The sequence below is a fragment of the Engraulis encrasicolus genome, chromosome 13 (assembly GCF_034702125.1).
Source record: "Engraulis encrasicolus isolate BLACKSEA-1 chromosome 13, IST_EnEncr_1.0, whole genome shotgun sequence".
NCBI lineage: Eukaryota > Metazoa > Chordata > Actinopteri > Clupeiformes > Engraulidae > Engraulis > Engraulis encrasicolus.
Genome location: NC_085869.1, coordinates 7,720,646 through 7,732,475, shown reverse-complemented (window position 1 = coordinate 7,732,475; position 11,830 = coordinate 7,720,646). Strand labels below are relative to the sequence as shown.

The 11,830-nt window shown below is 48.7% G+C and overlaps 1 protein-coding gene across 1 annotated transcript in view; it reads right to left on the bottom strand.

Moving 5' to 3' along the window:
- Positions 1–4,728: 4,728 nt before the first annotated feature.
- Positions 4,729–11,830, bottom strand: part of gli2a (GLI family zinc finger 2a) — a 210,185-nt gene continuing 203,083 nt past the window's right edge. Inside the window, exons 13-14 of the mRNA XM_063213000.1 lie at positions 9,157–9,715; positions 4,729–8,078 (exon numbers count right to left, since the gene is read on the bottom strand). Coding sequence (XP_063069070.1) covers positions 5,584–8,078; positions 9,157–9,715 — 3,054 coding nt within the window. The 3' untranslated portion in view covers positions 4,729–5,583. The remainder of the gene's footprint in view (positions 8,079–9,156; positions 9,716–11,830) is intronic.

The window sequence follows — 11,830 nt, the reverse complement described above, 5'->3', positions numbered from 1 at the left end:
CCGGGGACACTAAATCACAGCCATTACTCGCCAGAGGATGTGTAAAACACTTTAACGGAGATATCACTCACACTAGCCGGGGGGGGGGGAGAGAGGGGGGGAGAGAGAAAAGAGAGAGAGAGTGTGTGAGAGAGTGCAGGAGTAGAGAGAGAGAGAGAGAGAGAGAGAGAGAGAGAGAGAGAAAGAGAGAGCGATAGGGAGAGAGAGAAGTGACAGAGAGAAAGAGAGTAAGGGCGCTGTCCTTCATGAGCTAAAGGGGGGAGAGAGAGAGAGAGGGAGAGAGAGAGAGAGAAGATGGAGAAACAGATTGAATGGACAGGGGCTGGAGAGAGAGAGGGATGGGGGGGATGAAGAAAGCAAAAAACAATAGCTCTATGTTCGTTACCCTTCTCTTGACATGTTGAGTAATTCCGTACGACCCCAAGTGATCTATACGCGAGTAATGTGCCGCTTTTATAAGAGCCCCCATTCCCTCCTCTCTTCTCTTCTCCTATGTTACTGCCTCCCCCTCTCCCCTTTTCTCTTCTCCTCTTTTCTTACATGCTTCAGCTCTCTTCTCTTCTTTTCCTACATGCCTCCCCCTTTCCCCTCCTCTCTTCTCCTCTGTTCCTGCCTCCCCCTCTCCCCTTCCTCTTCTCTTCTCCTCTGTTCCTACATGCCTCTTCTCTTCTCCTCTGTTCTTGCCTCCCCCTCTCCCCTTTCTCTGGGCCCATCTGCGCGGTGTGGCGCTGCGTGCTTGTCTAAGCTTCGCCTTGTCCGCTTGTGATCACATCAGCCCTCTTGTCTCACTAACCTCTTCTTCTCCGCTCATGGGAGGCTTCTCGCCCCGGGCTATTATTTTTTTGTCTCTCTATCCTTCCCTCCCTCTTTCACTTACCACCTCTCTCTCTCTCTCTCTCTGTTCATCATCTCTCAGGAAGAATGCGTGCGCTCTCTCTCTCTCTATTCCCCCTCTCTCCCTTCATCTCTGAAAGACAATTAGTAATTCCAGTGGTGGGGCCAATCAGCAGGGTTCCGATCCCAAGTATCCACGGCAACGTCTGCTGTCAAGTCAAGAGAGAATAATTTCTTTGGCTGAACCCCTGAACCCCAAACACACACACACATACCACACACACACACGCACGCACAAATGTACGCATGCACACACACACACAAACTTATGCACGCACACATGCACACACACATACACACACACGCACTCACACACACACACACGCACGCACGTCGCATGCACACACACCACACATAAACTTATGCACGCATGCACACACACACGCACACACACAAATACACACACACGGACGTATTTACACATCACACCACACACACATACACATACACACCACCCCCTTGTGCCTTGTTCCCTGGTCTTCCGTCTCCTGTTTCCGCTCTTTTCAAGTGGGCCGTTTCATGTGGTCCTCGCGGCCTACTCCTCAGGGCCGAGCTGCCATTGGCAATTCTGGACAACATGGACGACCAACTATAGAAAGTGCTTTGTCTGCATTTTGTGCTTTGTCTGCATTTTGTGTTGTTTTATTTTTTATTTTTGTTCATTTTTCCCCCTCTTTTGTTGTTGAGTATTCTTTTCTTGTGGATTTTGATTGATATTAGACTTTATTTTTGTCTTATTTAAAATAGAGGCACACACGCAGGCACGCACACATACACATACACATGCACACACACACACCAGCCTGATCTCAAAAAAATTCCGTGCTCCTGGACCCGGATGTTAAGGACACTTATCCTGGTTCGACCTTAAGTAGACACACGCCCAAATATAACATAAACACATGTCGCCCAAGAAACCAGTAAAACATCAAACAGTATGGTGAGGTGAAACGTCAGCTTTTTAAAATAACCTTATACCAACATTTCACTTGTTCACCATACCAACGGTGCACTTATGTGTATGTCTTTTCCTTCCCCCCCCTAGTGTGTTTTAGTCTGATTCCTCCCCGCACATAGAATGATTTTTAAGATGTTTGACTCGTGATCGTGCCACTGTGAAGCACTTTCTTACTGTTTTGTCTGTGGAAAGTGCTGTATGAATGTTTTCTTTACTTTACTTTTCATTTCTCCCCCATATGTGCAATGATTCAAAGGCAAACAAGGACTTGGGCTCAAACTACTGCTGCTTCGTCTGACTGGTGTTAAATATTGATGCCTGAAAGTTAGTCAGAAATAGAGAGAGAGAGAGAGAGAGAGAGAGAGAGAGAGAGAGAGAGAGAGAGAGAGAGAGAGAGAGAGAGAGAGAGAGAGAGAGAGAGAGAGAGAGAGAGAGAGAGAGAGAGTAATATCTTGCTTTTAATTAGCACAGTGTTATGGCTACACACACACACACACTGACCTTGCTGAATAAAGCTAAGGATGTTAGCTAGCTAGTTTTCTCTGGCCTCTTCAGTTGTGAATAGCATCGCGCACTGTAGTAGATCACACAGCAGCACCATCCTTCTATCCCTTTCTCATTTACATATCTTGAGAAGGAAACACATCCACACGGAGGATGGAGGATACAAGCAATTCAAGTCTGTAGCATTTTAGATCAAGATGAAGAAGCCACTTGGGCTTTTACTTTGACATGAAGTGCTTTTTTTTCTCCCCTTTTTCTTTTTCTTTGCCCGAGAACTCCCAGAATTCATTAGGGTTCGCGGGAGAGCTCGAATAAGGATGTCTTGGCTTTCATGTAAGTCCAAAGGGGGCCCCCAGCCATGTGAATTCAAAAGAGACACACACACACACAACACAAGACTGTGTGGACGGAGTTGAAACCCACACATAGAGACTCAAGTAAAGGCAGAAACACACATGGATAGAAGAGGAGAAAAAAACAACTTAGGATACTGTATTTAAAATGTACAAAAGCTGCTCAGTACAAACAGAGAGAAAAAAAAAGAAACACACACTCTCCCACACACAAAAGCAAACACACAAAAGGCAAGACTTCGCACAATGAAAGTGGACGGCGGACTACAAAAGGCTGTTTTTAATTCAAACAACTGAAAAAGCAGAGAGTTCATACTGTTTGTCTATCGCTGATGGGGAAGGGTAGGGTATGTGAGTCTGTTTCTTTATCCTCTCTCCTACTTCCTCCATCAGAGTCCACACACCACATCAAAAGGCCGCAAATCTTTTTTTGGTAGCGTCTCAGAGGTCCGTCGTCCGATTCCAGAGGGTGACGAACCTGCTAATTGGCCGGCTCTGATCTCCGTGGAGATGAGTACTTGAATATTCCGTTTTATAAACAAGTCTCCAGAGGGGTGGGGGTGATGGGCTGGTGCAGTGAAGGGGGGTTGGCAGGATCCTGGAAGTGACAGGTCTGCGCAGATGGTCACGCGCACCACGCTCTGACATATAGTGTTTTACTACTGCTACACACACACACACACACACACACACACACACACATACGCAGCGTTCGTCCTTTTCAATCATATATGCTGACAAGACAAGTGCACAGCAAGATCCACCTCGCAAGTCCGTTATGATTGAGCACGGACTAGGATAGCAGGACCGTTCTCGTTTGTTCTCTCTGTCTGTCCATGTCTATCTTTCACATTCATCTTTTTTCTTTTCCTGGAAAGAGTCATGATTAAGGACAGCCACTTTGTCCTGGCCCTACTACTCTATGTGTAAGGAAACCAAAATGGGACAACATATCATTATAGATACATACATACGGAGGTAAGGAAAAGGAAAACAAAAAGCAAAGTAATCAAGTTTAAGTAAGATAATTTAAAGCATGTACTGTACCATACAGTTTTACTATAAACAATATGTTTAAGTCAAGAATAATACTTAAAAGTATTTGTTTTGCCACATTATTGTACTCAGCAACTGGCAACATGTTTAGCGAAGATGTCAGGGCTCAGGTCACACACTGGTTGCGAGCAACGTTGCCAGATGTGGCTGATTTCCAGCCCAATTTGAACTGAACCCCACTGATCTGTATGACTACGACATCTACAGTATTACCCGCCCAAGACCGCAGATTATCATGCAAAACTACCCAATCTGGCAACCCTGCTTGTGGGCTGCAAAAAAAGGCACTTAACCCTTTATAGGGCACACAAATTTCAGCTCCCGAGTGAAGAAAAAAACGTTTGACAGGCTCCAGGCCACTGCTGATTGGCCAAATATCAATATGTCACTATCAGTCTGAAAGCCTGACTTCTCCTGATTAATTTGGTATAACCCACTTGGTTGTACACCCGTTTAGAGAGGCATGGCAGGGGCATTTGTGATAGGTGTGAAAGTAATCAGAAATGATCAAATATAGCCACTTGCCCTATGACCCCCGTTTCAGTGCACCTCCGTAGAGGAAGCCAAAGACAAAAATACTGGCTGTGACTTACAGAGTCTCTGGCAACAAAAACAACACCAATATTATGGCTTTTGGACAAACATGTCAATTGAATGGACCAACACTATGGCTTTTGGATAAGCATGTCAATTGAATGGATCAATACTATGGCTTTTGGATAAGCATGTCAATTGAATGGACCAATAACATGGCTTTTGGATAGGCATGTCAATTGAATGGACCGATATTACGGCTTTTGGATAAGCATTTCAATTGAATAGATTATTTCCTTTCCACCTCATGTTTTCATGCCTAATGTCTAAACTAGTGTCCCAAGCTCCAGAGTTGTTTATTGTTATTGCAGGCCAATTAGGAAATGATCCAGTTGTTTCTTTTTTGCCCTAATAAATCAGTGCTTTTTCTTTGATGATTGAATGATGTATGCTTTTGAAGACGTTCATGTTTCCCCTGGAGCACCGACGTTTGGTGCTAAAATAATAAAAGAAGTCCTGCAGAACGTACTGTACGGTAATATTACAACAGTTCATAATGACAGCTCATAAAAACATTTTCTTTCCTTTTCCAGCATCATTAGCCAAAAATCTTGAAAAGCACAATGCACAGAAAAATGTAACACACACCCACACAAACATACACATATAAACATACATTGTGTATTTTTTCCTGATGTTATGGCATCTGAGTTAAGACTTAATTATTAGGCCGTCATGTCATATCAAGTCTCAACTTAGTCCTCAGGCCAAACCATATCGAGTTTTAACTTCCTTGGGCCATCAGTTAGCCTAGCCTAGCTAGGCTAGCTAGTCCTTAAGACCATCATGACAAGACTTTTGCCCTTCGGCCATCACATCGAGTTCGACATTATGACGTTGAGTTCATCTTAGTCCATGTGACCTGAATGTTGCCTTCAACTTAGTCCGTACTAGGCCATCATAATGGAATAACGACTTAGTACTTAGGCCATACTTAAAAGTATTTGTTTTGCCACATTATTGTACTCAGCAACTGGCAACATGTTTAGCGAAGATGTCAGGGCTTAGGTCACACACTGTTTGCGAGCAACGTTGCCAGATGTGGCTGATTTCCAGCCCAATTTGAACTGAATCCCACTGATCTGTATGGCTACGACATCTACAGTAATACCCGCCCAAGACCGCAGATTATCATGCAAAACCAGCCCTGGTTATCACTGTTGCCAGTTGCCAGAACTCATGTCAGTAACGTAAGTAAATAACAGAGTTTCAACGTACTCCTCCTTAGGCCATCATGTTGAGGAACTTGCTCTCCTCGGCGAGCGCGGTTAGCATGGAGCTCATGTCTCCAATGGCCATGTTGCTGATGCCCGAGGGCACCGAGGCCAGTGTGACGGAGTTGCGCGGCGTGTTCAGCCGCGATGAATTCTGGGACAGGCTCTGGAGAAGCCCGGGACTGATGGTTCCGGACATGAGGCTGGAGTGATCGCCGTCGTCCAACATGGCGTCGAAGTCGATCTGAGCGTGCTCCACCGTGGCCGCGGCCGGGGCGGGGGCCGGGGCTGCCGATGTCATCAGGCCGGCGGAGGAGTCTACCGTGCTGCTGGTGACCTGGTTGACCCCTGGAGATGCCATGGCTGCGGTTGCCATGCCGAGGGCGATGCTGGGGTCCTGACTGGCGCAGGCGGGAGACATGGGGGCGTCGAACGCTCCTCCGGCAGCGTTAGAAGAGGAGTTGAGCATGTGAGCACCCGAGTAGAATGTGCCACCCCCGTTGGCGTTGCTTTGACCCGTTCTCTTGGGGCTGGCTTCGGACGTCGTACCATACCAGGAATTTAAGCTGGCGGGCTGGAAGAATCCGGTTGATTGCATGGCGTTCAATCCCATGTGTTGCGGTTGCTGTTGCTGTTGCTGTGGCTGACGGGCTGTGGACCTGGGTTCTGGTGGCGGCCTGGGTTGCATCACCAGGGGCCTGCTGTTCTGCACACCACCTCCTGCGACCTGGGACGGAACCGCAAAGTTCTGCTGTGTTCCAGCTGCGTTGATGTAGGAAGACGAGCCTGAGCGGTACTGCTGCTGCTGCTGCAGTTGCTGATGCACATTCAGGTTCTGCTGCTGTTGCTGCTGCTGTTGCTGGAGTAAGTTCATCCGCTGGGCGTTCCTCTGCATGGCGTATCCCTGCATGGCCGCCAAGTTCTGGCTCATGGGGAGGATCTGCTGATTGGACGAGCACGCGGGGAAGCCAAAGTTCTGCTTCTGCTGCACCACAGCCAGGTTGCCGCGGAGACCCTGTTGTTGTTGCTGTTGCTGCTGCTGCTGCTGCTGCTGCTGTTGCTGCTTGAGAGCCGTGTCCATGGAGTCCACAGTTCCGGAACTGACCTCATTCCACTGCACGGGCATGCTATTCTTGTTGTCACCAGGGGATCCAGGGAACTGTTGCTGTTGCTGGACCTTGGGGCTCATCTGGGAGGAGACCATTCCTTGTCCGTTAGCGGAGGGACTCATGTTTGCGTCCATCATTGCGCCACGTCTTTGTCCAAAGAACTGTTGCTGAGCTGGGTGCTGTTGTTGTTGCTGGCTCGCCATGCCGCCCTGGAAGTCTTGCGACCGGCTAACGCTGTAGCCACCAGCTGCCATGTTGTTACCCTGAGCGGAGCTGTCGTCGTGTTGTGCCCTGAGGTACTGCACCACGTCGTCAGGAAGCACCATGTCGTCGTCGGCCTGATCCAGTGCCATGGTTTCCATGGCGACGTTCTCGGAGATGCTGGGCGGACGCTGGACGAAGGGGTGGCGGTGCAGGCTGCCGTCGGACCACGTGTTGCCGCCGCCGCCGGCGACCAGGCTGCCGTATCCGCGGCGATCGCCCATGGCCAGGCGAGAGTTCATGTTCATGGTGCTGACGCTGTTGTAGCGCTGCACCCTGGGAAGGGAGAGCGGGTCCTGGGTGGGCCTGCGGACGGGGTCGCTGGCGCGGCGCGGAAGACTGTTGGGCACCTCGTGGGGCATCATGCTGGAGGCGCCGTAACCGGTATCGCTGCAGCGCCTGGACGAGCCAGCGCCGCCCATGCCCATCATGCCGCCCATCCCCATGCCCGACGGGTGGAACAGGTGACCGGACCCGTCCTGCTGGGAGTCTCCGTACAGGGCCATGCGAGTCCTCAGGCTCATGCGCTCCATGTTAGGCAGCGGGGTCGGCGGGGCTCCCCCGGTGGCGGCCGCGTACTTGGCCTTCAGACGGTAGTGCTGAGCCGGGGTGAGGCTCAGCATCCCTCCGTTACCTCCATGACCACCCCCTCCGAGCATCCCTGCATTGCCACCACCTCCTCCACCTCCACCTCCTCCTCCACCTCCACCTCCTCCACCTCCCATACCGCCGCAATGGCTCGCTTCGCTGGACCTCCGGGACAGGTCGGTGGAGATGGGATCGTACGAGTCGTAGGACGCGGCGCTGATGTTGTTGTTGTGGCGACTGCCCATGCCGCCCAGGCCGGCCAACCCTGAGCCGCTTCCGCCGCCTCCGCCACCTCCTCCACCGCCGCCGAACTGGGAGGTCTCGCTGGAGCGCCGGCTGGAGTAGCAGGGCGAGATGCCGGAGGAGCGCCTGCTCATGGTGTAGGCGGAGCTGAGCGTGCTGGTGGTGCTGTCCCGCCGCTCGTTGTTCAGCTGGTTCAGGAGCGTGACTTCGCACGTGGGGAGAAGGTCGGCGTTGATGCCGCCGCTGATGATGCGGGGACTGGGCACGCCACCGTAGCCCATGCTGGAACCCTCCAGTAAGGAACCTGGAGAAAGGGGAACATGACAAATACCATTTTGTTAATTTTTAACATCTGCTAATTTGTTTAAAAAAAAAGTATGTTTTGGGGGCTTTTGTGCCTTTATTATGACAGGATATTGTGAGAGATGACAGGAAATGAGCTGGAGAGAGATATGGGGTAGGGCTGGGAAATGACCCCGGTTGGACTCGAACCGGGATCCCCATCGGCATACGCCACAGCACCCCTTCTATGCTAATTTTTAAAGAGTACATATGTTTTTAAGAAGACTGTGTGGCGTTCAAAAAGAAAAACTGGAAGAACTGGAAGAACACAAGCGATCTACTCAAAAACCACATTTTTTTGTTTGCAACTAGATCTAGTTAACCTGTAGCCCATGTTGGAACCTTCGAGTAAGGAACCTGGAGAAAGGGGAACACATCACAAAAATTACCCTGATGAAGACTGATTGCAGTCGAAACGCGTAGGCGTTATCCATTAAAATAAAGGATTTTAAAAACTTTTTTCACTAAGATCAGTGTGCCTCGGATCATTCAGACTACCACTTTCAACAAGGAACCTTCTGTTTGGACCATCACATTTTGGAGATAGTCACAAGCCAAATCACAAAAAATACCATTTGTTAAATCTTAACAACTATGCTCATTTATAAATAGTACATATGTTTTTAAGAAGAAAGTGTTGCATTCAAAAAGAAAAGCTGGAAGAACTTGCCCACAAGGGATCTACTCAAAAAACATTTTTCAGTTTGCTACTAGATCTAGTTAACCCGTTAAAACACGGCGTTATACATTTGCTGTTACCAGAATGGCAATGATCAAGTGAAAGTGAAAGTCGTAGTGCATTACTGAAGGCCCTTTGTTGTGTCATATTATTGTAGTACTATGGTAGTGAACTGTTCAGTTACTATTACAGCGTGCCACTGGAGGTAAGGCGTGCATGAAGGGGTTAAACAGTCATACATAGGTCCTGTTGTAGTAGAGAGTATCATTGGTGTGTGTGTGTGTGTGTGTGTGTGTGTGTGTGTGTGTGTGTGTGTGTGTGTGTGTGTGTGTGTGTGTGCTTACATGGAACCTTTACTTACCGCCAGCCGGAATGGGAGGTAGCTTGGTGTTCCGGACCTGCGGCGGGGGCTGAACCAGCGCGGCCGGCCCTCCACTTCCTCCTCCGCCCCACGAGCACGAGTCCCTCACCCCCTTCAGCTTCTCCTGCTTCAGCTGGTCGAGCCGCAGCAGCATGGCCCCTGTAGCCGTCCCAACACCACCACCGCCACCACCAACACCAACACCACCAACACCAACACCACTTCCTGCTCTGGCCTTCCTCAGCTGCAGCCCCACAGCTGCAACGCTGACGCCGACGCCCATTCCAGTCACAGCGCCCCCTGGGGAGCCGGTGGAGTCGGCGAGCGCGGCCACGGGCATGTGGTGGTGGTGGTGGTGTCCCCCCTCCTCGTCGCCGCCCCCCAGGCCGCTGAGGTCGCCCATGCTACCGCCGCCGCCACCGCCACCGACGCCGCCTCCGCCGTGGTGCAGCGCCATCTCTACTCCACTGTCATGGTTGGCACTGGCACTGTGGGCACTGCCAAGCGGCGATGGCTCGCTACTGCAGGAAGAGTGGCCGCCAGGGCTGGAGTGATACATCTGGAAGAAAGGACGGGGAGATGGATAGATAGATTAGATTTAGGGATGCAAACGATTAATCGATAAAAAAATATTAATCGCAATTAATCGACAATTCAACTGGCAAAACACCCAGGTGAAATGGACAAGTAAACAGTGTGTGTGAAGGGATTTGAAGAGTGGGAACATTTAGAATGAATTTAAATGTACCATTTTATCTCAATTTTTAATTTTACATCGAGATTTTGGGGCATAAACGCCGCTTATCAATTAATCGTAAGTCGATCGATAAGGCAATCAACTAACGATTAATGAATTAATCGATAATTTCCATCCCTAATTAGATTATATAATATTAGATAAAACGTTATTGTCTTCAGTGATTCTCACAGGCAATAGACAAGACCTGACAAAACAGGACAAGGCAAGACAATACATGCATGCTGAGGCCACCAGGGCTGGAGTGATACATCTGGAGGAGGGCGGGGAGATGGATAGATAGATTAGATCAGTGATTTTCAACCTAGGGGCCGGGTGTGTGTTGCTGCTGATTTATGTGACTTTTATTCATAATCGGGTCAGAGGTGGGCCCCGAACATTTGTGACAATTCCGAGTGGGCCCCAAGTTGGAAAAGGTTGGGAAACGCTGGATTAGATTATATAATATTAGATAAAACGTTATTGTCATCAGTGATTCTCACAGGCATTAGACAAGACTTGACAACACAGGACAAGACAAGACAAGACAAGACAAGACAAGACAAGACAAGACAAGACAAGACAAGACAAGACAAGACAAGACAAGACAAGACATGCATGCTAAGGCTGGATACAGTAGCTGGTCATTGTACATCTGGAGGAAGGAGGGGGAGAGATAGATTGCACGGGTGAGACATAAATGCATTTTCGTTGTGTGCAGTGTTAAATGGTGTGCTTTGGAGTGCTGTGTCACAATGACAATGGGAGTTGGAGTTTCAAAATAGGGCTTTCACTAGATAGATAGATAGATAGATAGATAGATAGATAGATAGATAGATAGATAGATAGATAGATAGATAGATAGATAGATAGATAGATAGATAGATAAGAAGATAAGAAGATAAGGGAGAAGAGAGAGGAAGAAAAAAGACGGTGAAAAGGCTGTCACGCATTGCTTAAGGGTAAACCTTCAGTATGAAAGGAAGGGAACTGATGAATTGGGATAGGATGAACATGTGTAAAAGAACGAAAATGTGTAAAAGATCAAAGTGTTACACTGAGGTGTTACCGTAGTGATGAATTAGTAACAGCATGCATTTAGATGTACACATGCCCTCATTCAATATCCCTTTCATTCCGCTGTGCTGCATACAAATACCGGGCTAAGACGTACATCCATTCAATATCCCTTTCATTCCGCTGTGCTGCATACAAATACCGGGCTAAGACGTACATCCATTCAATATCCCTTTCATTCACCCTTCATTAGCTAATGCTAACGTTTCTGCTGTAACTTTCCACTGTCTTTCGTCATGCACAGAGACGACCCTCACACTATGGATGACGCAAGCGTCAGCACAAGCTAATTTAGATCCCTAGTCCTGTCTATAAGAGACAAAAGCACTGCTATTGTGGTTCCTCTCTGCTCTTTCTTCTTTTCCCCAGAGAGTGCACACTGTGCTGTGTCGACCTGTGAATATTAATCTAATGATGGCTTTCATCAGATCACCCCAGTAGGCCATTCAGCTCTCCCACCAGGGCCCCCACATGTCAGGCTATCCAGTAGGCTGCATCAGTACACAATGCCAATAGACATGCATGTCAAACCTTGTACAGTACAGCAATGCATACTTCAAACGGACAGTTTCTTTTAATTTTACATTTCTGAAAATATGGGCCCACGAGGGTGCGGGGCCCACCGGGCAATGCCCGCTATGCCAGATGGCCAGTCCAGCCCCTGTACACCCTTCAAACAGACACACGCGTCAGCCATTTTGCAGTCCTGTCGAGCGAGTCATACACACTTCAAATGGATACCATCATGGGAAACGCATGCATGCAGGGCCAATTGACATGCAAGGGTGTCATCATGCTGTGTTTGTATAGGAGAGGATGGGGATATGGGGGGATAGTTTAGACAGTTAGTCACAGCTCACC